The 27,844-nt window shown below is 49.0% G+C and overlaps 1 protein-coding gene across 6 annotated transcripts in view; it reads left to right on the top strand.

The window, feature by feature from the left end:
• ANKMY1 (ankyrin repeat and MYND domain containing 1) overlaps positions 1-27,844 on the top strand; it is a 93,951-nt gene that overhangs the window by 54,105 nt on the left and 12,002 nt on the right. For 3 of the 6 annotated variants that reach the window (XM_038001288.2, XM_073020209.1, XM_007966892.3), the window contains 5 exons: positions 1,948-2,061; positions 2,389-2,554; positions 18,056-18,134; positions 19,217-19,377; positions 20,867-25,623. In XM_038001288.2, the coding sequence (XP_037857216.2) occupies positions 1,948-2,061; positions 2,389-2,554; positions 18,056-18,134; positions 19,217-19,377; positions 20,867-20,913 (567 nt within the window). In that variant the 3' untranslated portion in view covers positions 20,914-25,623. Of the gene's footprint in view, positions 1-1,947; positions 2,062-2,388; positions 2,555-18,055; positions 18,135-19,216; positions 19,378-20,866; positions 25,624-27,844 lie in introns of those variants that run through there. The other 3 variants (XM_038001286.2, XM_007966890.3, XM_007966888.3) reach the window with 1 other exon arrangement.

Here is a 27,844-nt window from a genome sequence, read left to right as displayed (position 1 = left end):
AGGGGTGAGTACATGGGACCTGGCTTGAGAAAGCCCCAGGCCACCCTGCACACCCTGCTGGGGCTGGTTGTCCCCAGTGACTCCCAGGGGTTGGGGTCAGTGTGGAGGGGTCTGTGGAGACATGGGAGCTGTGGGGATGCAGAAGTTCCCAGGAATGATGTTTGGCCAGAGGGGAGAAGGTGCCCAGCAGGGTGAGACTAAGGGGTGAATCCCAGCTGCTGCCGAGTGGCCAGTCCTGGGAGCCCAGGGGCGGGGAGGGGTAGCGTAGCTGCATCACTACCCAGGCAGAGCTGTCCAGAGAAGCTGTCCCAGTGCCAGGACTGACTGAGGCCTGGGTCCCCTACAAAGACACCACTTGGGGGATGGGGGTGGGCTGGCAAGTCCCCCAGCAACATTGGGCAGGGAAGGGTCGATCCATGGTCCACCCACCTGTCCATCACCAAGCACCTGTGGCAGCCCTCGCTCACCCACCATCTGCCCGCTTTTCCTGAAAAAGATTTGATGAGGTGGGGGGACCTCGGATGCATGTCCAGCAGGGAACTGACTCATGGGGTTTTCGGCATGTTATCATGGTTTCAGCAGGAAGGAGAGTCAAGAAGACGGGGGTGTCATGGGTGGATCTGGGTGGCTCTATCCTCGGGAGCAGTGGGAAACAGCCGCCTCCTGTGCCTGGCGTATGCCTTGCCTGGCCTCACTTGGCCTTGAGGAATCTGTGTATAAACTCCACCCATGCCCCCATGCGCCAGGGAGTCAGCCGTTCAGGCCAGGCTGGCCACTGGTGTTGGTGGCATTGGCTGCTCCGCCGTCCCGCACTGTGCCTGGTGCCATGCCCAGGGCATTGTTCTCGTGTGTTGCTGAGAAAGCAGGGTTGCTGTGTTTGTGTGGAATGTGTGTTATGCATGTCACAGAGAGTGGGGATCTCGCTGGGGGAGTTGTGTTTCACCGAATCATGGCCCTGCTTGCACTTGGCTAGCAAGGCCCCCATGCACACAGCAGTGAGCCTTCCACAGATGATGGCCTGGTTTTCATTCACTCACACGGGCTGCCCTGAGCCTGCCAGGCCCCCGATAGAACTTGCCTCCTCCCATGTCAGGAGGGGCAGCCTCTTTAGATGGTCCTTGCTTTGGATGGGATTGTTGTACCTGTTGAGCCAGAGACCATTGCTGTCGTATGTTTGCCACGAGTCAGGCACACATGCACACAGACTCAGACATACATGTGTGCCCTTACTCATGCATGCACACACACTAGCCCCCACTCATGCACAGACACACATGCAGGCGCACACACCCACACTGCACACCTAATGCATGCAGGCACACTCCTACCCACCTATGAACATGCATGCATATATCCACACACACTCACCCACTAGCCCCACACATGCACACACACACATCCACACACATCCACATACCTACATGCAGGCGCACTCACACCCACCCAGCCATGAACACACATACACATACCCATGCATGCCCACGCACTGGCCCCCCGCCCCGCACACACCAAATACAAGCATACACGTGCACTCGCTGTCTTGTTGAGCACCCCCATGGCGTGTTGGGATCTGATGAAGAACAAGAGCTGCCTGGTGTCTGCCCTCATGTCACTGACAGCCTGAGGGGAGCAGGACTGTAACAGACTTCACAGACTCCATTGATTCTATGGTGCTGCGAGTCGGGCGCCAGGGAGGACTCCCCGAGGCGTGGCCTAGCCTTGACTTCACTGTGACATCATTAGGCGAGGCTCAGCCCCAACTCCTTGTCCATGAGGTCAGCCCCATCTCCGTCTCCCTCTCCCCGTTTGTCTCCTGGGCACTGCTGCACACCTGCAAGGGTGGCCTCGGTGGGGACTGCAGGTGACCATGGCCCTTCTCAGGCGGTCTTCACTGCTCCCAGTAGCCAGGGTGTCCTTGCGCGTTTGACCTGGTTCTGTTCTCCACAGATTGACCGACTCATCGATCACGGGGCCGACATCCTGAAGCCCGTGACGCTCAGACAGGGGGAAAAGGTGGCGGTGGGCACAGCTGTGGACTATGGCTATTTCAGATTCTTCCAGGTAGGTGGTGAGCCTCCTGTGAGGAAGGAGGGGGAGTGTGGGTCATGTGCAGGACCCCCGGCTGGGGCATTAGCTCCTCTGGGGCAAAGCTGGGCTCAAGGTTGCTAGTGCCTCCCCCAGAGCAGCCCCTTGGCTGCAGAGGCAACCCCCCCGAAGTGCCGAGCTCATGCCAGGTGCAGCTGTGTGTGCTCCCAGCTTTGTATGTCTGTCAGGGTTCATCCTCAGTTATACATCATAAGAGCCGAGAGGGGCCCTTGATCACCCAGAGTCACCCCCGCAGTGAGGGGCGAGCCCGGGACCCTGTGGTGACCCTGGCGCTGTGTGCAGGACCGGAAGATTGCCCACTGCCCCTTCCATACGCTGATGCCAGCGGAGCGCGAGACGTTCCTGGCACGGAAGCGGCTCCTGGAGTACATGGGCTTGCAGCTACGGCAGGCTGTCTTTGCCAAGGAGAGCCAGTGGGACCCCACGTGGCTGTACCTGTGTAAGAGAGGTGAGCAGTGGGCCCTGTTCTGCTCTGCTCCAGGGGGCAGCGTTCCGGCCTCATGCCTCGGGCTGTGATCCCTGGAGATCTGGACCCCCTGGGGCTCTGGAGGAGCCTTCCTCGGGCTGGGCTCGTCAGCTTGGCTTGGCCCAGCCCCTTTGTGTCATATCCTCCAAGGAGCTCGTGCAGGAGAGATTGAGAAGAGGGGTCTGGACTGGGGAGGTTCCCCTGGGAAGTGGAGTTGGTGACCTAGGGCCAGGGCCCAGGTCAGAGGGGCCCCACGCCCAGGAGAGGACTAGGCACTGCTGCGGGAGCCCTGTAGGGAGTTCCAGTCCACCCAGTCCAGAGCATGTGGGCCCGAGGCCTGGGGTGGTGCTTCCCTGCATGGTCACACCCCTACAGGGTGTGTCCTGCACACTGCCACATGTCCCCAGCTCCACACATGCACCCACCCCACAAACGTACCATCCATCTACTGATGTCTACTCCCCCATGTACCCACACCCACATACCCACCCCCACCCACCTGGTCACCCCCCTCCCACATACTCACTCCCCACCCCCACATCCCCACCCACCTACTCACCCCCACGCCCACATACCCCCTCATGTTCTCACCCCCACGTTTACCTACTTATGTGTACCTTACACACACAGACCCACTTACACATCCATACACACTGACACCCACACCCATCCTCTCCTCACATAAAAACCTGTCATGTGTTAACGTGTGTGCGCACACACACACGAAGCTGCTGATCCCACCCTCCACTCTGAGTCCTCAGTCCCACACAGTCCCCCACTGAGCAACCCCCCAGATGCCTTCCCAGTACACAGTGCTCCGCCCCACACACTTCCACATGCTGTTAGTCCGTTTGCGTTGTAAAGGAACGTCTGAGGCCGGGTAATTAGAGAAGAGGTTTAATAGGCTTGTGGTTCTGCAGGCTGCACAGGAAGTACAGTACCAGCATCTGCTTCTGGGGAGACCTCAGGGAGCTTCCACTCCCGGTGGAGGGTGAAGGGAAGCCTGTCCATCACATGGCGAGAGAGGGAGGGAGAGAGAGAAGGCAGGGGTGTCCCAGGCTCTTCTAAACTCCCAGCTCTCATGTAAACTAACTGAGAACTCACTCATACCCAAGGGGATGGCACTAAGCTACTCATGAGAGGTCCATCCCCACGATCTGGTCACCTCCTACCAGGCCCACCTCCCACAGGGGGCCCGCAGTTCAACATGAGATTTGGAGGGGACACATCCAAACCACATCGCATGCTTATGTCCCCACAAATATTTACCAGCCACATGCCCACCCACATACTTGCACACTCCCCAGCGTGTATGCCCTGAAATCCCTCAGCCCCACCCCCACAGTTATCTGCACACCTACCCACACACATGCCTGTCCCCACCCACACAGCACACTGCTTCCCCGCATCCCACCCAACCACGGTCTGCATACATCTAGACACACACATGGACACCCCACACCCACCTCCCAAACTCACTTAGGTACTGTCACACATGTGCCCACCCTCGCATAACCCCCACCCCACCCTAACACCTGCCCCACCCAACCCCGGCCCTCACTTACATACCAGGTCATCCCCTGCCTCCCATGTCTCACACATGCACACAGCCACAAGCCACTCCCATAATATGTGCCCCCCACACACATACTAACCTCCCCTCGACACAAACGTAAACTTCCCCCCACCTGGCTCGCCCACCAGTACACATGGATGCACCTTTGCTGAGGCTACTTCATGGCCAGGGTGCCTGCAGGGTGAGGCCTCCGTTTGTGTAGAGCTCCACTTGGGGGATATAGGCTCTGCCTTGGGCATGACACCCCTGAGGACACTGGAGTTCTAATCAGGCTTGTACTGGCCCATGGGCGGAGGACCAGGCAGGGAGAGGCAAGTTGAGGAGACCCACGTCTACGGCCTCCTCCTGTCCATCAGAGATTAGGTCCTAAAATGGGGGTGTCACTTATGGAGAAGTATCCCATTGTCCCAACCCCCAGCTCCAGAGCCTTGGCTCAGCGATTCTGCCCAGGGGAGAGACACACCTTAAAACAGTGAGCTTCACACCTCATCGCAAAGAAACCGACTTCATTTTTAACAGAGCAAAGACAACTTCAAGCCTAATGTTGAGAGGCAATTGGAAGGAGATTGGTAAATTCACTGGAGATACAGACTAAACTATAGAATGGCTAATTGCTAGAGAAAACTAAGAAAAGAGAGACAGGAGAACCCTTCTTGTGGTCGTAACAAGTCTCACACACCCCAAGGACTGATCTAAAGAGCACACAGAGAAACATTTATTCAATAAAATCTTTTAAAACTCAGTAAGAACAGAATGTCTGTGGTATTAAACCAAGATCTACCTTCCTTTTCACTCTCACAGCTCAGGGAGGCAGAAACTCTTTTCCAGACGGGTACAGCCAAGAACACCAGTAGAAGGGGGCATGGTTGTCAGTAATTCTCATCCTGCCCCCAGCTACCTGTTGCTGAGGCTAAGTTCCTATTGCTCCAGACTTAGTGTGCCTCCAAGATGGCCAGGAGGTGGTGGCTCCATTCTTATGCTCAGCTTCCAAGATGGCCAGGAGGTGATGCACTAAGAATTACTGGAGGTGATGATGAGCAATATCAAGAAGATTGGTAAACTCACTGGAAATACAGGTGAAACTATCATCTGCCAGCAATTATATACTATAGTTTGTATTACCTATAAAGTATGCCAGAGAAAAATGAGGAAAGATAGCTGGGAAGAGCCCTCCTGTGGTCAGAACAAATCTTGAATACTGACCTTGGGAACTATCCCTTCAATGAGCTCTGATCTAATTGGATCAGCCTAGGAAGCCATTTATACCCAGGGCACTGTTGCAAATTATGAACAGTCAGCCAGCAATTATCAGAACTAAACAGGAGCGTATGGTCATGGAAGGAGACAGTCAAAGAGATCCTTGTCCAAACCACTGTCACCTTAGGGTCACTGTGGACAAACCCAAGGCTGCCTTCCATGAGAAGGAACATCAGAAGCTTTATACTGCAGGAGAGAAATGGATTTCACACAATTAACCCAGCTGGTCATGAACCAAATAAACAAACAGATAGTAATATCCAGCCCCGAGGGAGAAGAATGAAGGAAAATGAACAGGTCCTCAGAGAAAAGTGGGAGACCAACAAGAGAGAAAAAAAGAATGATGAGAAATGAAGAGATCATCAGGGGAAAGTGGACACCATCAAGCACACCAGTATGTATATAATTAGAGGACCGGAAGCAGAGGTGAGAGAGAGAGGAGCAGGAAAAATGTTTGGAGACATGATGGATAAAAACTTTCTAAATGTATTTAAAAATAATTTATGTATCTAGGAAGCTTAATGGAGTTTCAAGTAGGATAAAACGGAGATTCGTAAAACAGACAGAGTTAAAATACTGAAAGCCAAAGACAAGGAGAAAACATTAAAAGCAGCAAGAAAAAAATAACTCAAAACTTACAAGGAAATCCCAGTAAGATTAACAGCTAGCCGGCATCTCATCAGAAGAAATTGGTTGGGGGATGGTCAAGATGGCTAATAAGAAGCATTTCATGCCCAGTTTCTCCACTTAGTAGAACCAGAGCAGTGTATAGACAGTCACACTCCAAGTACTTTATCCAAGAGAGAATGCTGGAACTCAACAGAGAAGTGACAGGGGACACCAAAAGTGGGGGAGGAGGAGGAGAGGCAGCCTCTGACTGGGTTCGGCTGGGCACCAGGAGTGAATTCCCAGTGTAGGGAAGAGGTGAGTAGTAGATTTCCAGTGGCCCACTTCCTCACCATGGAATCATGCAGTCCTGGCAGGACAATCCCTTGACCCTCCCAACCCTTGAAGCTAATACAGGAAGCTTCCAGGAGACTGTGGGATGGAAGAGCTCCAGGAAGGAAGGTTGCACTGGGTTCCACACCCTTTCTGGGACCTAAGTGGCCTCAGCAAGTCACCATTTTCAAAACTAGCCTCTGGAAAACTACATTCTGTCCTGGGACCCACGGGCCCTGGGACTATGGAGTATTATGGAAACTCAAGTTGTCACTGCTGGGACGGGAGCAAGCCAGGTATGCTCCCACAGTAGGGGCTAGGAACTGAGCAAGGCCTGGGTGGCAGTGTCTGGTGCTGGGAAGTGAGTACTTCTGTGATCTGAGACAGGGATGTAAGTGGGCTGGAGTTCAGTGGCATAATCTCGGCCCACTGTAACCTCTGCCTCCTCTGTTCAAGTGTTTCTCCTGCCTCAGCCTCCTGAGTAGCTGGGATTACAGGTGCGCAGCACCATGCCTGGCTATTTTTTTTTTTGTATTTTTAATAGAGATGGGGTTTCACCATGTTGGTCAGGCTGGTCTTGTATTCCTGACCTGATGATCTGCCTGCCTTGGCCTCCCAAAGTGTTGGGATTACAGGCGTGAGCCACCACGCCCGGCCACCAAAAAGAAATTTTTGAGATCCCAGATAAAGAATTTGAAATACTGATTTTTAGGCCACGTGCGGTGGCTCATGCCTGTAATTCCAACACTGGGAGGCCGAGGCAGGCAGATCATTTGAGGTCAGGAGTTCCAGACCAGCCTGGCCAACATGGTGAAACCTTGTCTCTACTAAAGTACAAAAATTAGCTGGGTGTGGTGGTGCATGCCTGTAATCCCAGTCACTCGTGGGGCTGAGGCAGGAGAAATTATGAACCCGGGAGGCAGAGGCTGCAGTGAGCCGAGATGGTGCTACTGCACACCAGTCTAGGCGGCAGAGTGAGACTCTGTCTCAAAAAAAAAACTAAAAACAAAAAACGAAATAATTTATTTTAAAGGATCTAAAATAGAAGAGAATACTGAACAAACAATACAAATAAATTAGAAAAACAAGGATATGAATGAGAAATTTATCAAAGAGACATTTTAAAAAATAACCAAATAGAAATTCTGGAACTGAAGAATTCATTGAAGGAAATACAAAATACATTTGAAAGCATCAACAATAGACTAGATGAGACAGAGGAAATCTCAAAACTTGAGACAGGTCTTTTGAAATAATCCAATCAAACAAAAGTAAAGATAAAAGAATAAAAACAAATAAACAAAGGCTTCATGATATTTAGGACAACATAAAGCAAGTAAATTTGCAAATTATTGGTATCCTTAAGGGCAAAGAAACAAAGGATTAGAAAATGTACTAATGAATTAGGGCCAGGTGTGGTGGCTTACACCTATAATACCAGTGCTTTGGGAGGCCAAGGTGGGAAGATTGCTTGAGGCCAGGAATTTGAGACCACCCTGGGCAATATAGCAAGAGCCTATCTCTACAAAAAAGAAAAAAAAAATAGCTGGGTATCATGGCATGCACCTATAGTCCTAGCTGCTTGGGAGGCTGGGCCCAGGAGTTTGAGGTTATTGTGGGCTAGGATTGTGCCACTGTACTCCAGCCTGGGTGACACAGCCAGAACCTATCTCTAAAAATAAATAGTTTTTTTTTTTTAAAAAGAAAACTAATTTAATGAAATAATAGATGAAAACTTCTCAAGTCTAGCAAGAGATATAGACGTTCAGATAAAGGAAGTTCAAATGAACCACGGGAAGATACAACAATAAAAGATCTTCTGCATGGCACATTATAGTCAGACCATCTAAAGTCAAAGAAAATCTTAAAAGCAGCAAAAGAAAAGCGTCTAGTCAACCATAAAGGAAATTCCTTAAGACCAACAGATTTATCAGCAGAAACCTCACAGGCCATAAGAGAATGGGATGGTATATTCAACATGCTGAAAGAAGAAAACCCTGTCACCCAAGAATACTATATCCAGCAAAATTATCTTTCATAAATGAAGGACAAATAAAGTCACCCCTGGACAAACAAATGCTGAGGTAATTCATTACTACTAGACCAGTTCTACAAATGCTCAAGGGAGTCCTAAACATAGAAGTTAAAGGACAACATTTACCATTATGAAAACACACCAAAGTATAAAAGTCACTGGCAAAGTAGTTATACAAAGGAGGAAGAGAAAGAACTCAAATGCTACCACTATAGAAATCCACCAAAGCACAATGCCAAACTATAAGAAAGGAACAAGAAGTATATGAAACAACCAGAAAACAACATGATGGGAACAAAGCCTTAGGTATCAAGAATAACCTTGAACATGAACAAATTAAAGTATCCTCTTAAAAGATAGAATAGCTAAGTGGATTAAAAATGATCCATGATCCAAAAATGATTCTGCTTACTAGAAACTTACCTTATCATTAAAGACATATAGACTGAAATAAAGGGATGAAAAAAGATATTCCAAGCAAACATAAACCAGTAGTGAGCAGGAGTAACTAGGTATACTTATATCAGATAAAATGGACTTTTAGTCATGAAGAGTTAAAAAAAAAAAAAAAAGACAGTCATTATATAATGATAAAAGGATCAATCTAGCAAGAGGATATTACAACACTAAATATATATGCACCCAACACTGGAGCACCCAGATTCATGAAGCAAATATTACTAATCTAAAGGCAGATATATACTGCAATACAATAATAATGGGGGTCTTCAATACCACACTCTCAGCATTAGGCAGATTATCTAGACAGAAGATAAACAAAGAAACATTGGATTGCAACAGGACATCAGACCAAATGGGCCTCACAGACATTTACAGAACATTTTATCTAACAAATGCAGAATATACTTTTCATCAGCACATGGAACATCCTCCAGGATAGACCATATGTTAGAGAACAAAACAAATCTCAACAAATTAAAAAAATCAAAATCATATCAGGTATCTTCTCAGACCACTATGGACTAAAATAAGAAGTCTGTGCCAAGAAGAACTCTGTAAACTATACAAATACATATACTATTCAAATATGTATACTATACACATATTTATATACAAATATATACAACTATGTGTATACAATTTTGCAAACATAGAAATTAAACATGTTTTTGAATGAATATTGAATCAATGAAGAAATTAAGATGGAAATGAAAAAGTGTATTGAAACAAACGAAGATGGAAGCACAATATACCAAAACCTGTGGGATACAGCAAAAACAGGGCTAAGAGGGGAAGCTTATAGCAATAAATGCCTACAGCAAAATATTAGAAAGATTACAAACTAACAATCTAACAGTGCACCTCAAGGAACTAGAAAAGCAAGAACAAATCAAATCCAAAATTAGAAGAAGAAAGTAAATAAAGATCAGAGCAGAACTAAATGAAATAGAGAAAAAATACAGAGAATCAATGAAATAAAAAGTTGATTCTTTAAAAAGTTGGAAACAAGATTAGTAAACTGCTAGCTAGACTAACCAAGAAGAGAGAATAAATTTCTCCTTTTATATCTTATTTGAAGAAATGAATCTCTGTAAATAAAATCAGAAATGAAAAAGGAGATATTACAACTGATACCACAGAAATACAAAAGATCATCAGAGACTATATGACAAACTGGAAAACCCAGAGGAAATGGATAAATTCCTGGAAACATACAGTCTACCAAGATGGAATGAGGAATAACTAGAAAACCTGAACAGACCAATAATGAGTAGCAAGGTTGAATCAGCAATAAAAAGTCTCTCAACAAGGAAAAACCCAGGACCAGATGGATTCACAGCTGAATTCTACCAAATATATAAAGAAGAACTAATACCAATCCTCCTGAAACCATTCCAAAAAATTGAGGAGGGAATTCTCCCTAACTCATTCTGTCAGGCCAGTGTCACCCTGATATCAAAAGCAGACAAGGACACAAGCAGAAAATCTACAGGTCAATATTCCTGATTAATCTAGATGCAGAAATTCTCCATACAGTACTAGCAAGCCACATCCAACACCACTTTCAGAAGATTAGGTGAGGCTTATACCTCGCATGCAAGGATAGTTCAACATACGCAAATTAATAAATGTGATACATCACATCAACAGAATGAAGGACAAAAACCATACAACCATCTCAATAGATGCAGAAAAAACGCTAGATACAACTCAACAAGCCTTCATGATAAAAACTTTTTTTTTTTTTTGAGACAGTCTTGCTCTGTTGCCCAGGCTGGAGTGCAGTGGCATGATCTCAGCTCACTGCAACCTCTGCCTCCCAGGTTCAAGCAATTCTTCCTGCCTCAGCTTCCAGAGTAGCTGGGATTACAGGCACCTGCCACCAAGCCCAGCTATATTTTTTTTCTTTTGTATTTTTAGTAGAGACGGGGTTTTACCATGTTGGCCAGGCTGGTCTCGAACTCCTGACCTCAGGTGATCTGCCTGCCTCGGCCACCCAAAGTGCTGGGATTGCAGGTGTGAGCCACCATGCCCAGCTGATAAAAACTCTTAAGAAACTAGGCACAGAAGGAATATACTTTAAAATAATAAAGGCCGTATATGACAAGTCCACAGCTAACATCATCATAATGGGAAAAAATTAAAAGCCTTTCCTGTAAGAACTGTAATAAGGCTGCCCGCTTTCACCACTCCCATTCAACCTAGTACTGGAAGTCCTAGCCAGAGGAATCAGGCAAGGGAAAGAAATAAAAGGCATCCCCATTAGAAAAGCGCAAGTGAAATTGTCCCTCATTGCTGATATTATTCTATATCTAGAAAAACCTAAAGACCACCAAAACACTCTTAGATTTCATAAATGAATTCATTAAAATTGCAGGTTACAAAAGTAAAGGACAAAACAATCATTAGCATTTATATACCCCAATAATGACCTAGCCAAGACCAAAATCAAGAAGGCAATCACACAATAGCTGCAAAAAATACTTAGGAATAAATTTAACCAAAAAGGTGAAGGATGTCCATGAGGAAAACTATAAAACACTGATGAAAGAAATTGAAGAGGACACACAAAAACATGGAAAGACATCCCATGTTCATGGGTTGGAAGAATTAATATCGTGAAAATGACCATACCACCAAAAGCAATCTACAGAGTCAATACAATCCCTATCATAATACCAGTGCCATTCTTCACAAAAACAGAAAAAACAATTCTAAAATTCATGTAGCACCAAAAAAGATCCCAAATAGCCAAAGCAATCCAGAACAAAAAGAACAAAGCTAGAGACATCACATTACCTGGATTCAAAATATACTACAAAGCTATAGTAACCAAGACAGCATGTATTGATATACAAATGGATACATAGACCAATGAAACAGAATAAAGAACCCAGAAATAACGCCATATATTTACAGCCAACTGATCGTTGTCCAAGCTGATAAGAACGTACATTGGGGAAAGCACACTTTCTTCAGTAAATGGTGCTGGGAAAATTGGATAGCCACGTGCAGAAGAATGAAAGTGGACCCTTATCTCTCACCATATATAAAAAAGACTCTACATGGACTAAAGACTTAAACACAAGACTTGAAACTATAAAAATACTCAAAATTTAGGGCAAATTCTCCTGGACATTGATCTAGGCAAAGAAGGTATGACTAAGACTTCAAAAACACAGGCAACAAAACCAAAAATAGACAAATGGGATTTAATAAAACTAAGGAGCTTCTGCACAATGAAAGAAATAATCAACATAGTGAAGAGAGAACCTGGTGAATGGAGAAAACATTTGCAAACTATTTACCTGACAGGAGACTAATATTCAGAATATACAGGGAACTCATAAAATTCAACAGGAAAAAATAATCCTATTAAACTTGAGTAAGGGACATGAATTGACATTTCTCAAAAGAAGACATACAAACAGCCAGTGGGCGATGAAAAAAATGCTCATCTGTTCATCTTATGCCTAAAAAAACAAAAAAAGAATAGCTTAACATCACTAATCAGAGAAATGCAAATCAGTCAGAATGGCTATTTTAAAAAGACAGAAAAATAACAGATGGTAGAAAGGATGCCAAGGAAAGGGAACTCTTATATGCTGCTGGTGGAATGTAAACTAGTACAGGCACTATGGAAAACAGTATGAAGATTTCTACAAAAAAAAAATAGTATTATCATTCGATCCAGTAATCACACTACTATCTACCCAAAGGGGAAAAAATCAATATATCAAAGGAGTATCTACACTTGCCTATTTATTGCAGCACAATACACAATTGCTATGATACGGAATTGACCTAAATGTTCATCAGCAAATAAATAGATAAAGAAAATGTGGTGGCTGGGTGCGGTGGCTCACGCCTGTAATCCCAGCACTTTAGGAGGCTGAGGCGGGTGGATCATGAGGTCAGGAGATCAAGACCATCTGGCTAACACGGTGAAACCCCGTCTCTACTAAAAATACAAAAAAATTAGCTGGGCGTGGTGGTGGGCGCCTGTAGTCCCAGCTACTCGAGAGGCTGAGGCAGGAAAATGGCGTGAGCCCAGGAGGTAGAAATTGCAGTGAACCGAGATCGTGCCACTGCACTCCAGCCTGGGTGACAGAGCGAGACTCTATCTCAAAAACAAACCAACAACAACAACAACAAAAAGAAAACGTGGTATATATACACAATGGAATATTATTCAGACATAGGCAAGAATTAAATCATGTCATTTGTAGCAACACAAGTGGAACTGGAGGTTAGTATCTTAAGTGAAATAAGCCAGGCACAAAAAGACAAATATCGTATGTTCTCACTTTTATGTGGGAGCTAAAAAGTTTGAACACATGGAGGTAGAGAGTGGAAAACTAGATAACAGAGACTGGGAAGGGTGGGTAGGATGAAGAGAAGAGGTTTAAAGGGTACAAAGATGCAGTAAGATAGAAGAAATAAAGTCAATGTTTTAGAGCAGAGTAGAATTACTATACTTAACAAAAATGTATTTTATTCAGGTGATGGGCATCCGAATACCCTAACTTGATCACTAGACAGTATATACATGTCACAAAACTTTTGATGTGCTCCACAAATTTGTGTAAATAATAATAATAAAAGGATGCAATGAAGGGTTGTTAGAGGAGACTCAGGACAGTTGGATGTCATATTCAAAATGCTCAAAGATGGCTGGACATGGTGGCTCTCATGCCTGTAATACCAGCATTTTGGGAGACTGAGGCAGAAGGACTGTTTGAGCCCAGGAGATTGAGACCAGCCTGGGCAACATGGTGAGACCCAGTCTCTAGTTAAAGAAAATTGAAAGTAACCAAACAAAAAACAAAGTGCTCAGAGTTAAACTGCTAACTGAGAATCTTATGTCCAGCAAGTTAACTTGCAAGCATGAAAGTGAAATCGACATATTCCCAGATGAAACCTGTGAGAATTGGTTGTTATAGCCTTCCCTTAAAATAAATACTGAAAGTATTTTGAAAGCAAGTGACTTAAGGTGGGAATTAAATACACATGAACAAAGAGCATTGGCAAAGTTAATTGTAAAGAAGAATATAAATGCATATTTCTTCTTTGTTAGTTGACTGTAAAAGCAATTTAAAAATAATTTATATGTAAGCAATTTGTATATATGTATGTATGCATTGAATTTATATATTATGTGTGTGTGCATGCATGTGTGGTTGCATATGTGTATATGCCCGTAACATATAGAAATGTATTATATTTCGCAATAACAGTACAAAGGAAGTGGGCAGGGGGAAAGTTCTGTTGTGGTAAGAAACGACTTTAAATGATAACTCAAATTGAGAAGATGAAATGGAGATCCAGAAATGGTAAATAATTTTAATATAACTAAAGCTATAAATATGTATGTTTTCTCCTTTCTTCTCTCAGCTTCTTTAGAATACATAAAATTATATAAAGTAATAATCTTATAATGTTGGATTTATAACCTTTATAGATGTGTAATAATATCACAAAAAGGCAGAAAAGGAAATAGAGCTATATAGGAATAACTTTTTAATATCTCACTGCTGTTAGTATAGGTCTGAAGCTGATTATGACCAGTCAAGATTCATATGGTAGGCCAGGCATGATGATTCATGTCTATAATCCCAGCACTTTGGGAGGCTGAGGCAGAAGGATCATTTGAGCCCAAGAATTTAAGACCAACTTGGGCAACATGGCAAGACCCTGTCTCTACAAGAAATTTTTAAAAAACGAGCTTGACATGGTGGCATGTGCCTGTAGTCACAGCTACTCAGGTGGCTGAGGTGGAAGGATCACTGGCGCCTGGGAGGTTGAGGCTGCAGTGAGGCATGGTCATGCCACTGTACTTTAGCCTGGATGACAAGGTGAGAACCTGTCTCAAAAAGAAAAGAAAATAAAAAGAAGATTCATATGGTAAAGGCTGATGCGACCACTAAGTAAAGAACTCAAAAATACAGTTCAAAATTATTAGATAAATTAAGACATTACATTAAAAATAATATGCTTGTTCTAGATCCTTGAGGAATCACCACACTGTCTTCCACAATGGTTGAACTAATTTACACTCCCACCAACAGTGTAAAAGTGTTCCTATTTCTCCACATCCTCTCCAGCATCTGCTGTTTCCTGGCTTTTTTTTTGTTTTTGTTCTTTTTTTTTTTTTTGAGATGGAGTCTCGCTCTGTTGCCCAGGCTGGAGTGCAGTGGCATGATCTCGGCTTACAGCAAGCTCCACCTCCCGGGTTCAAGCCATCCTCCTGTCTCAGCCTCCTGAGTAGCTGGGACTACAGGCACGTGCTACCATGCCCAGCTAATTTTTTTTGTTTTTAGTAGAGACAGGGTTTCACTGTGTTAACCAGGATGGTCTCGATCTCCTGACCTCGTGATCCATCACCTTGGCCTGCCAAAGTGCCGATTACAGGCGTAAGCCACCATGACTGGCCATTTCCTGACTTGTAATGATCACCATTCTAACTGGCGTGAGATGGTATCTCATTGTGGTTTTGATTTGCATTTCTTTAATGACCAGTGATGATGAGCTTTTTTTCATGTTTGTTGGCTGCATAAATTGTCTTCTTTTGGGAAGTGTCTGTTCATATCCTTTGCCCACTTTTTGAGGGGGAGGGGGTTTCTTCTTGCAAATTTGTTTATATTCTTTGTAGATTCTGGATATTAGCCCTTTGTCAGATGGATAGATTGCAAAAATTTTCTCCCATTCTGTAGGTTAACTGTTCATTCTGATGATAGTTTCTTTTGCTGTGCAGAAGCTCTTTATTTTAATTAGATCTCATTGGTCAATTTTGGCTTTTGTTGCCATTGCTTTTGGTGTTTTTAGTCATGAAGTCTTTGCCCATGCCTATGTCCTGAATGGTATTGCCTAGGTTTTCTTCTGCGGTTTTTATGGTTTTAGTTCTTACATTTAAGTCTTTAATCCATCTTGAGTGAATTTTTGTATAAGGTGTAAGGAAGGGGTCCTGACTGTTTTCTGCATATGGCTAGCCAGTTTTCCCAACACCATTTATTAAATAGGGAACCCTTCCCCCCATTGCTTATTTTTGTCAGGTTTGTCAAACATCAGATGGTTGTAGATGTGTGGCATTATTTCTGAGGCCTCTGTTCTGTTCCATTAGTCTATATATCTGTTTTGGTACCAGTACCATGCTGTTTTGGTTACTGTAGCCTTGTAGTATAGTTTGAAGTCAGGTAGCATGATGCCTCCAGCTTTGTTCTTTTTGTTTAGGATTGTCTTGGCTGTACAAGCTCTACCATTTGACCCAGCAATCCCATTACTGGGTATCTACTCAAAGGATTATAAATCATTCTACTATAAAGACACATGTACACATATGTTTAGTGCAGCACTATTCACCATAGCAAAGACTTGGAACCAATCCAAATGCCCATCAATGATAGACTGGATAAAGAAAATGTGGCACATATACCATGGAATACTATGCAGCCATAAAAAGGCTGAGTTCATGTCCTTTGCAGAGATACGGATGAAGCTGGAAACCATCATTCTCAGCAAACTAACACAGGAACAGAAAACCAAACACCATATGTTTTCACTCTTAAGTGGGAGTTGAACAATGAGGACACATGGACACAGGGAGGGGACAATCACACACTGGGACCTGTTGGTGGGTAGGGGGCTAGGGGAGGAACAGCATTGGGAGAAATACCTAATGTAGATGACGGGTTGATGGGTGCAGCAAACCACCATGGCATGTGTATACCTCGGTAACAAACCTGCACGTTCTGCACATGTACCCCAGAACTAAAGTATAATAATAATAACAAAAAGAATCCACTTGATGCAGAACAGTAAAGGAAGAATAAAGAAACAGAAAAATTCGGAGACATATAGAAAACAAAATGCAAAATATCAAATGTAAATCCAACTACGGTATATCATTAATAACATTAAATGTGAATATATTAAACAAGAGGCAGAGATTGTCACATTAGACAAAAGCAGAAGATCCATCTATGTGCTATTTACAGGACACACATGTTAAATTCAATAATACAGGCCAGGTGTGGTGGCTCACGCCTGTAATCCCAGAACTTTGGGAGGCCGAGGAGGATGGATCACCTGAGCTCAGGCATTTGAGACCAGCCTGGCCAGCATGGTGAAACCCTGTCTCTACTAAAAGTACAAAAATTAGCTGTGTATGGTGGTGCAAACCTGTAATCCCCGCTACTGAGGAGGCTGAGGCAAGAGAATTACTTGAACCTGGGAGGTGGAGGTTGCAGTGAGCCAAGATCACGCTGCTGCACTCTAGCCTGGGTGACAGAGCAAGACTTTGTCTCAAAAAGAAAAAAAAATTCAATGATACAAACAGACAAAGTTAAAGGATGAAAAACTACCATGGGAACAGCAATCACAAGAAGGTTGGAATTGCTAATATCAGAAAAAATAGACTTACAAATGCTACTGGTGATAAAGAGGGACATTTTATGATAAAAGGGTCATCAATTAGGAAGATATAACAATTATAAACCCATATGCACTGAATCACAGACACCCAAATACATGAAGCAAAAAGTCACAGAAATGGAGAAACAGATAACAATAATAGTCGGAAATGTCAGTTCCTCACTTTCAACAATTGATCAAAAAACTAGGCCCAAGGTCATCAAGGAAACAGGAAGTTGAACCATACAAGCCTATCAGACTTATCAGATCTCTAGAACACTCTACCCAACAGCAACAGAATCTGTATTCTTCTCAAGTGTCCTGGAGACATTCTCCAGGATAGACCATACATAGATCACAAACCCTTTAAATAAAGAGAATAGAAATAATGCATTTCATATACTCTGACCATAATAGAATTTAATTAGAAATGACTAACAGAAGGACATTTGGGAAACTCACATAAAATAACACATGTCTAAATAACAAGTTTAAGAAGAACCCAAAAGGGAAATTTGAAGCACCTTGAAATGAATTAAAAAGAAGACACAACACAGGTGGAGCAGCAGACTGAAGAGTGAAGCCCCTCCCTGGAGCCCGTGGACTGCCCTGCGCCTCCAGGTCCACGCCCCACTCTACATCCTCGTCCTCGCACTCACTATGGAGCCATCGAAGGCTTGGTTCCGCCACCTGCCTCCCCAGTAGTGCAGGCGGGCACCACAGGGAGAGCCCAAGGAGGTGGCATCTGTAGTGGCGGCCCCCACCCTGCCATGTGGGTACTAATGCGGGACCCTCTTTCATACAGTGGAGCTGATCCCCAGCCACAGGATGAAGAAGAAGGGCCCCAGCCTGCCCAAGGGCCTGGATGTGAAGGAGCAGGGGCAGTAAGTGTGTCTGCGGGCTGGGTTCTTTCCAGGATGGCAGCCTGTGTTTGGACAGTGCTGCTGTGCCTGGCCTGACCACCTCATCCCGGGACAGCCTCTGCCATCTGATACCCAAGTGGCATGGCCTCCTCCCGGAAGTCCTGCTTGCAGGCTCTGGGCTTCAGCCAAGATGAGGTGCAGATGATGCAACCTGCAGATGAGGGTGCAGAGTCACAGGGCACACTCATGGAGCTGCCCTGGGCCGCTCCCAGTGGGTCAGAGAGGGGTTCCATGTCCTGCAGGAGGGTGGCCACCTCCCGTCCCAGAGACAGCCGCTGAGTGGGGTTTGAGCCCAGGCTCTGCTTCTGCAGGATGTCCTGTGGAGGCGTGCCTGGCCTGCTGGCTGTGCCGCAGAGCCTGCATACCTGCACCCTCCTTGCCCCTCCCCCCACCACTGGCCTCTCCTTGGAGTCTCAGCACTGTACTCACTCTGCTGTTCCAGAACAGTCTCTTTACATGGCTGTTTCTCCTCTGGGATGAGAAGGCAGGAACCAGGCCCTGTTCTTATGGGCGTCCCCACCTCACAAACCCTGAGCAGCCCAGCGAGGTGATGGAGAGGGGACCGGTGCAGGACAGGGAGGGTTTTTCTCCTCCTAAAGCAGAGGAGACTGGTACTTTGAGGCTCACCCCAAAGGCAGGCTCCATGCCCTGTCCTCGAAGAGTCACTTCTCCCATGCCACAGTGTACCACAGACATTTCCCTATGTGCTTAGGAGTTCCCCACCATCGTCGTGTTTGTGGCACCATGGCGGTCTCCTGAATGGATGTGCATTCACTTAACCAGCCCTTACTGGTGGGCAGAGGCGGTTCCCAGAGCTCGGCATGTGTTGGTTTGCTATTCTAAACGTTGCTGTGCTGAACAGCCGCAGGACGGGGACTTGGGGGCTTTTGTCCGTGTGTGAAGGCTGCCCAACGCAGGGGACAGTGCGGGACGCTGGGGACTAGCCCAGGAGCTCAGGGCCAGGCACAGCTCCCAGGCAGCGGCTGTTTGTGGGGAAGCGGGTTCCGGAGTGGCCACCTGCTGACTGTGAGGCTCTGTTGCAGAATTCCCTTCTTCAAGTTCTGCTACCAGTGTGGCCGCTCCATCGGGGTCCGCCTCTTGCCCTGCCCTCGCTGCTACGGGATCCTGACCTGCAGCAAGTACTGCAAGACCAAGGCCTGGAACGAGTTCCACAAGAAGGACTGCGGGGACCTGGTGGCCATCGGTAGGTTGGCCCTCAGGTTGGGAGGCAAGGGGTCCGCTGCTGCTGAGGGCGAAGGTGCAGACCTGGGGTGCTGGTGAGGGGCACTCCCATTTCCCGAAATCTCTCCAGATTCAGGCCACTTTTCCAACATTTCCAGATGGGTCTGTTGGGCATCAGGGGGCCACTGAGGCAGCCTGGCTCTTCCTCACCTACTGTGGCAGCATGATGCTTGTCCTCGCCCTGGAAGGGGATACACCCCATCCCTGCAGAGCTGGAACATGGACCCCTGGGGGCTCTGCGGACCCGTGGGAGCTTCACTGAACCCCTGGGGGCTCTGCGGACCCGTGGGAGCTTCACTGAACCCCTGGGGGCTCTGCGGACCCGTGGGAGCTTCACTGAAGCCCTGGGGGCTCTGCGGACCCGTGGGAGCTTCACTGAACCCCTGGGGGCTCTGCGGACCCGTGGGAGCTTCACTGAACCCCTGGGGGCTCTGCGGACCCGTGGGAGCTTCACTGAACCCCTGGGGGCTCTGCGGACCCGTGGGAGCTTCACTGAACCCCTGGGGGCTCTGCTGGACACCAGTGCCTCTGGACCACAGGGCAGTTGGCCTTGGGGCTCCTTCAGGAAATTTCCTGCCAGCCTGCCATCTCAGATGTCTGTCGTAGTGTGGACATCAACAGGTGTCTGCTTCTAGAAACACCCGGCTGTCCTGCGCTCCCCTCCTCCCCTCCTTGGTGTGACCAGGGCCCGGAGCCTCGAGGGTGCGGGCATTGCTGAGGCTGGTGTGTGAGGCTGTGCAGTGGTGACCGCTCTACTGGGACCTGGCTGGGTTCCCAGCCTGGTGGGGATGGGAGTGGGTCTGGGAAAGCCCCTGTCCTTAGGCCTGTGCCCTGAAGCGAAGGGCTGCTGACCTCCTTCCCCACTCTATAAAATGGGGCTTTATTTTTTTTTCTTTTGAGATGGAGTCTTACTGTGTCTCCAAGTCTGGAGTGCAGTGGTGCGACCTCCGCTCACTGCAACCTCTACCTCCCAGGTTCCAGCGATTCTCCTGCCTCAGCCTCCCCAGTAGCTGGGACTACAGGCGCACGCCACCACGTCTGGCTAATTTTTTGTATTTTTAGTACAGACGGGGTCTCACCATGTTAGCCAGGATGGTCTCGATCTCCTGACCTTGTGATCCACCCACCTCGTCCTCCCAAAGTGCTGGGATTACAGGTGTGAGCCCCCGTGCCCGGCCAATGGGGCTTTTAATAACAGGCATCCTTGGTGGGGTCGCAGCTCCTTGGCTTGTAGACTCCAGGATGGGACTTGGTGGGTCTGGCAGGCCCCTCTTTGAAGAGTTACGCAGATAGCCCTCAGGCCTTGCTGCGTCCAGTCTCCTTGCCTGCAAAAGCGCTAGACAGAGCACAGTCCTCAGCCGCCCCACACAGCCTGAGTTCTGGAGCCAGGCCTGGGGGGAGGCCAGCTCCAGCCCCCTCTTCCGCCTCCCCCATACCTTTTCCTCCTCCAGTGACACAACTGGAGGAAGTTTCCAGAAGGAGAGAAGAATCTCAGTGAAGCAGCAGCTGCACGTCTGAGGCTTGGGGAGGACCCAGGACTGTGGGTTTCCTACCTGCCTGAGCCCCCTCAGGGAATCTTCCAGCCTACTGCATGCATTTCTGCACCTTTGGGGCCATGCTATGTAGCCGTGTCTCCCTTGCGACCTCACAATAAATTGGCTCCACAGGGTGTGTTTGACAGTCTGTGCTGTGCTCTGCCCCTAGCGGGGCAGTCCCAGAGCTTTTGTGGAGCCTGTGCCTGCCTCTGCCCTTGGCTTGGATCTTGCCTGGCCTCCCATGGGGCCTGGCCTGGGCCGTCCTGATGGACCAGGCAGGTGAGGGTCAGGACTCGGAGCCTGCTGCAGAGATGGCGGTGGGGGCAACTCCTGGGTCTCTGGGGCTTGTTCTGGGACCTTGCTAGGAGCCCGCGGCAGCAGGCTCCACTCCCTGCTCAGGTGCCCATGGGTGCAAGGCTCCTACTGGGGTCTGTGGTGCTCATTTGTTCCCCGTGCACTTACGGAGTGTCTGCTGTGTGCTGAGTGTTCTGAAGATGACGGTGTTTGTGGAAATCACTGGGACTGAGAGGAAGGAGGGCCTGGAGCAAATGACAGGGAGCAGTGCTGCCTTCGAGGGTCGCCCACATGGAAATTCACGGAGAGGGCAGGGGAGGGTGCACCTCGAGGGGTGGACCTGGAAAAGGACAACAGCATCCCCGGGGACAAGGGGACAGTGTCCAGGGACGAGGACGATGGGGGTTTGCTGCTGAGGGCAGAATAGCTGGGAGTGTGGGGGGGGTGGGAGCCTGTGTTAGGGCTGGAGCCAAGCAGGTGAGGCCCCACTCCAGGCTGGCTTGTGGCTGTCAAAGCAGCTGCATCTGCAGTGATTTTTTGTTGCTGACTTCCTTGGTCTCAAAGATGGGCTGTGTGCGGGGGGTTTGTTGGGATACCCTGGGAAATGCTGCTATAAGGGGTCAGCAATGAGCCTGGGCAGAGGGACAGGCTGACCAATGGGTGGCTTTTCATAGGGGCTCCCAATGGACGCCGGGGCCAGGCCTTTGTACCCCTGCATCGGCTGGTCACTGGTCACAGGCTGCCCCTGGGAGGGTCGTAACCGTGTGAGCTAGCTCACTGCCGCCAAGAGCTGTTCGGGGTCGGGGGCTCCGGGATGCTGGGTGGGTGTGGGCACCCCCAGCTTCCACTACCTCTGCTAGAAAGGAAAACGCTGCTAATGGGTACGTATTTGATGGTACACTTAATTCTATAGAAGTTAGAGAATATCTGTAAAGCAAAAGAAAGAACCTGTAAGTGACAGTTACCCACACTCTATTAGTCCATTCTCGCACTGCTACAAATACAGATCAGAGACCAGAAAATGTTTAAAGAAAGGAGGTTTAACTGGCTCGGGGTTCTGCAGGTTGCACAGGAAGCATGGCAGCACGTGGCAGCTTCAATCATGGCAGAAGGAGAAGGGGAAGCCGGCACTTCACATGGCCGGAGCGGGAGGAAGGTGAGGGGCTGCCACACACTTTTAAACAGCCAGATCTCGTGAGAATTCTGTGACCACGAAAACTGCACCAGAGGGGGAGGTCTGCCCGCAGGATCCAGTCACCTTGCACCAGGCCCCACCTCCAGCATAGGGGATTACAATTTCACATGAGAATTGGGCAGAGACACAGATCCAAACCGTATCACAGACACCTGGAAATTACCACGGCCAACACTTTGTGTGTGTCCCTTCGATCTCTACAGGCCTGAGTGCACAGACACGTGTGTCTAGAAGTGGGAGCATCCTCTGTTCTGAACTAGGCCATGAACATCTGTGTTATTAAATATTTTTCTGCAACATAATTTCCCCAAATAGCTTTATTTTGTATTATGTATGCAACATATACTTATTTAAGAGAGAAGACAGCACAGATGAGTGATAAAAATAACTGGGGGAGGTGGCATATGCCTGTGATCCCAGTGACTTGGGAGGCCGAGGTAGGAGGATTGCTTGAGCCCAGGAGTTCCAGACCAGCCTGGGCAACATAGTGAGACCCTGTCTCTAAAAAAAAGATCTTAGCTGGGTGTGGTCACACACACCCGTAGTCCCAGCTAGCTACTCAGGAGGCTGTGGTGGGAGGACTGCTTGAACTAGGAGTTTGAGGCTACAGTGAGCTGTGATGGCATCACTGTGCTCTGGCCTGGGTGAGAGTAAGATGCTGAAAAATAATTTTTAAGAATGAGAAAATCATCTTAATCTTACAGTTCAAGGATAAGCATTCTCAGCATTTTGGGGAACATATTCTTTATTTTTTTGAGACAGAATTTCTCTCTTGTTGCCCAGTCTGGAGTGCAATGGTGGCATCTCAATTTGCTGCAACCTCTGCCTCCTGGGTTCAAGCAGTTCTCCTGCCTCACCCCCTGAGTAGCTGGGATCACAGGCGTGTGCCAACATGCCCGGCTAATTTTGTACTTTTAGTAGAGACAGGGTTTCACCATGTTGGGCAGGCTGATCTCGAACTCCTGACCTCAAGTGATCCACCCGCCTCGGCCTCCCAAAGTGCTGGGATTACAGGCATGAGCCACCGCGCCTGGCCCTTGGGGAACATATTCTTTGACTAACCCGTGCATGCAGGCATCCACACTGAGCCACACTGTGTACACACAGGCACTGTCTCGTGTCCCCGCCGCTTATTAAAATCGTGCAGTTAGTTCTTCAAGCCCAGCCTACCACACATGGTGTTGGTTCCGCCATCTTCGGTGGCCGACGGCACTGCACTCCCTGGGCTAGGCGGAGTTTACCCACGTGATGCCTGTTACAGGCATGCGGGCGGTTTCATGGTCCACGTTAAAGGGTGAACGGTTCTAAACAATGCTGTACACACACATGGTTGGCCTAGTTTTCCCTCCAGTTAAATTCCAGGAAGTTATGTTTTCAGGTTGTGAGAGTGTTTTTGTTCTCAGTTGTGTGTTCTTGGCGCACTCGTGGGGAAGGTTCTATCAGTCTAAAGCGTGGTCAAAGGACTGTGAGCGTGACTTCACCCTGCACCCGCGGCCATGAGCACTGCAGGAGGTTTAGCCTTACCCAGGCTCCTAAGGATTTATGCGCGAGTCTGAGCATCTGTGCATGTTGGCGTGACATTAATGTTTTCTACTGGTCCCTTTTTTTCTTTTTTTTGAGATGGAGTCTCACTCTGTCGCCCAGGCTGGAGTGCAGTGGTGCCATCTCCGCTCACTGCAAACTCCGCCTCCCGGGTTCAAACCATTCTCCTGCCTCAGCCTCCTGAGTAGCTGGGACTACAGGTGCCCACCACCTCGCCCAGCTAGTTTTTTGTATTTTTAGTAGAGACGGGGTTTCACCGTGTTAGCCCGGATGGTCTCGATCTCCCGACCTCGTGATCCGCCCGTCTCGGCCTCCCATAGTGTGGGGATTACAGGCAGGAGTCACCGCGCCCGGCCTCCACGGGTCCCTTTTTATTGGAGGTGTTTGCTCTTCCTGATGGATAGGAGCTCTCTAAAGCACAGCAACTTCTCCTATGACTTGTGTGCAAATAACTGTCTTGCAGTTTGCAGTGTGCACGTGGAAGTGTTTCTCGTGCTATGAAATCCATCTGTCCTTTCCTCAGGGCCTGGCTGGCTGGAGTGCATAGAGAGCGGTCCCTCGCTGGGCTTATGTATGCAAGGGTAGCCTTTGCCCAGATTCTCACCACCGTTTTAATGCGTTACTGTTTCACCTGTAATTGTATAACCAATCTAGCATTAATTTTTGTGTGAGGTTTGACAGCCAGCTATCTAGATCTAGCCCCAAACGGTCAGTGGGATCGAGTAATCCATTTCTCTTCCCTGGTGGGCACATGCCTGCCTCTTAGTTGCCATAGGGGCCCCTCCTGTGCTCTGCTGTCTCCACCTGCAGCTCTGGGCCCTTTTCACATCTGCCAGGACGGGCCCACCCTCCTCCTCACCGGCCCTGTGAAAGGCCCTGCTGTGGCCATGTGCTTTTTCTTCCAGATGAATTGTGCAGGGTGTGTCAAGTTCCAAAGTGTCTCACTGGGACTTAACAATTTTCTTGTTTCACTTGATTGGCAGACAGTTGGCATCTTCTGAGCAGTGTTTGTGAGATGGTGGTCACTTACTGGCGCTGGATAATTTCCTCTCTCTAGGAACCATCCCATGCTCCTCTCTGCTTTCACAGCTCACACCCGGTCCTTCCTGAGGTCTGCTCAGCTCTGTCTTCAAAGTACAGCTCAGCCAAGCCGCTTCCAGAATCCCCTCCTGCCGCCGTCCCTGTCCTCCTCACCATCCATGCAGCCAGAGCCCAGACCACCTGTCCCTCGGTTTTTCCCCACCCACTTCCCGGATGGCCCATTAAATCCCTGCTGCTCAGGCCCTGAGGCCTCCCCACCCCACCACTGCCCACCACCGTGGAGAAACCCTGCCCAGCCTCCTCCTTCGGAGCTGGCCAGGCTGGTTCTCGCCCAGCCCTGCCGGTGCCCCGCCCTCTGTAGGGAACGCCCTCCCCAAAATGTCATCCGTGCCCATCTCTCCTCTATGGGGTCAACACCTGCAGTGAGCCCTTGCCGTCTGACCCACAGGAGAGGTGAGGTGAGAATCTGGCAGAAGAGAACCGAGTCCCTGTGCCAGAGCCCAGTCATAGTACAGGGAGCTGGGATGCCAGATGACAGGCGTCCCATGGAGAGAGAGGGACTGACGCTGCAGGGCCAGGTGGGTGGCGTGAGCAGGGCGGGCTTGTTTGTTACAGCAAGGAGGGGCCCTGTAGCCTGTGTGTGACGGCTCTGTCCTGGGAAGGCAGGAGGGGCTGGGGGCTTCAGAAGGGAATGGACCACCCCCTCTTGGAGCAGCTCCTCTCTCCATCCCCTCCCCAGATGTTGACATTTGACATTTCACCTGCCAGCGGTGGTCCCCACCAGGCAGGGATTCTGCTGTTTCAGGCAGAGCCTCCAGCTGCTGTGACCGTGCTGGTACAAGGCAGCGCTCTGGGCCCTTAGTGGAGACTCAGCTGATAGGTCCTGCCTTGTACACACCCCAGCAGGAATCTCCTATTTCGCACCCATTGGTGAAGGGGGCCACATGCGCGGTTGCCGGTAGGGCAGCCGAGTTCCCTGAGTAGTTGCGGTGGTCCCTGTGGACGCTGCACCTGCTGAGCCTCTTTTCGGTCTTTCTGGCTCTTGGTTCCCTGCTGGGCGTCACGCAGCACCCTGGGATGACAGCATGGCAGCGCCTGGCGGTTTGTGGGAATGCCTTCAGCAGCCCTTTTCTTGGGTGGAGGCCAGCATGCCTTCCCATGGGGTGTCACACTTGAACTCATTCTGTTGATTAATTTCTCGCCTTTCAATCTTTAACTCTTTCTCAGACTTCAGTTTGCACGGCTGCCCTGCCTGTCCAGTCTATGCTCGCCTCTGTGTGCTCTATGTGTGGTGAAGACCCCTGACCCCCGCCTCCCGTGGTTCAGGGCATATCCTGGTCCTGCCCTGCCTGTGGTGGTCACCAGCATATCAGGGAGGAACGTGGAGCATCTATGCCTCATGGAGCCCCTGCTTTGCTTCAAGTCGGGTACCTCACCTGGTTTGTGGACAGGCCTCGACACTGGGGGGTCCTCCAGGCTGTCCTTCCTCTCCCTCGAGGCCCCTCTTCCCGCAGAGACTCCACCTAGAGCAGAGATGCCGCCGATCCTGCTGCCTCAGGATCTCGAGGGGCTCCAGCAGCTGGGTCTTGTCCTCAGAGACCCTCAGAAACAACTCAGGGCCCTTCGCTGTCACTGTGGTCAGCTTTGCCCTTTATGGACCCAGCTGTCTGTACTACAGCAGCTTGGAGCCCAGCACCACCAGAGCGTTCACAGTGGAAGGGAGGCTTGCTGGGGCCTCCCTGGGCTCCTGCAGAGGTCACTCTGCTCTGCAAGGTGGAAAGTGGTTGTGGCCTGGGAGGGTGCGGGGCCCTGTCTGCCTCCGGGCCCTGTCTGTTTCCGGGCCCTGTCTGCTTCTGGACCCTGTTTCTGGGCCCTGTCTGCTTCTGGGCCTTGTCTGTTTTTGTCTGTTTCTGGGCCCTGTCTGCCTCTGGGCCTTGTCTGTTTCTGTCTGCTTCTGGGCCCTGTGTGCTTCCGGGCCCTGTGTGCTTCCGGGCCCTGTGTGCTTCCGGACCCTGTCTGTTTCCGGGTCCTGTCTGTTTCTGGGCCTTGTCTGTTTCTGTCTGTTTCCGGGCCCTGTCTGTTTCTGGGCCTTGTCTGTTTCTGTCTGTTTCCGGGTCCTGTCTGCTTCTGGGCCTTGTCTGTTTCTGTCTGCTTCCGGGTCCTGTCTGCTTCTGGGCCCTGTCTGCTTCTGGGCCCTGTCTGCTTCCGGGTCCCGTCTGCTTCTGGGCCCTGTCTGCTTCCGGGTCCTGTCTGTTTCTGCTCTCGAGCCCTAGAGGAGGTCCCCCGAGAGCCAGGCTGCTCAGCGCGGCCCTCCATCCTTCCCTTGGGGGCCACAATATGGCCCGGCCCCTTAGCTATCTGTGAACGTGGAGTTCTGGGATGAGGGCCACATGTGAGAGCTGCAGTGTTCACCTAGGAGCATGTGGGGCCGGGCCAGGGCAGAGGGAGGGGAGAGAATCCCCGGGATCCAGATCCCCCTGCTGCTTCTCAGCTTAGCTCTTTTCTCCCCTGAGCAGCCTCTCTGAGACTTTTCCCAGGCTTCTGACTATAAGTGGAGGTCTCTGGCTGGAGCCTTCTCTTGTCCCCACGGGGAGGCAGGACAGCAGGCACAGGGAGCCACCTGTGTCCCCGGGGCCCCTCTAGACTCTCCTGGGCAGTCTCCAGGTCAGGGAGGGATACAGGGGTGCTCATCCTTGCCCACCCTGCCCCATCCCCACAGCCATCTTCAGTCCTATCCTGGCTGTGAGATGGTCTCCTGCCCTTTGGTTGCAGGGCCAGTGCCTCCCCCACTGTCCCTCCCCAGGAGGGCAGCCTTGGTGCCC

Source organism: Chlorocebus sabaeus, chromosome 10 (assembly GCF_047675955.1).
Source record: "Chlorocebus sabaeus isolate Y175 chromosome 10, mChlSab1.0.hap1, whole genome shotgun sequence".
NCBI lineage: Eukaryota > Metazoa > Chordata > Mammalia > Primates > Cercopithecidae > Chlorocebus > Chlorocebus sabaeus.
The sequence above is the reverse complement of the archived record's forward strand: the minus strand, read 5'-3'. Positions and strand labels throughout refer to the sequence as shown.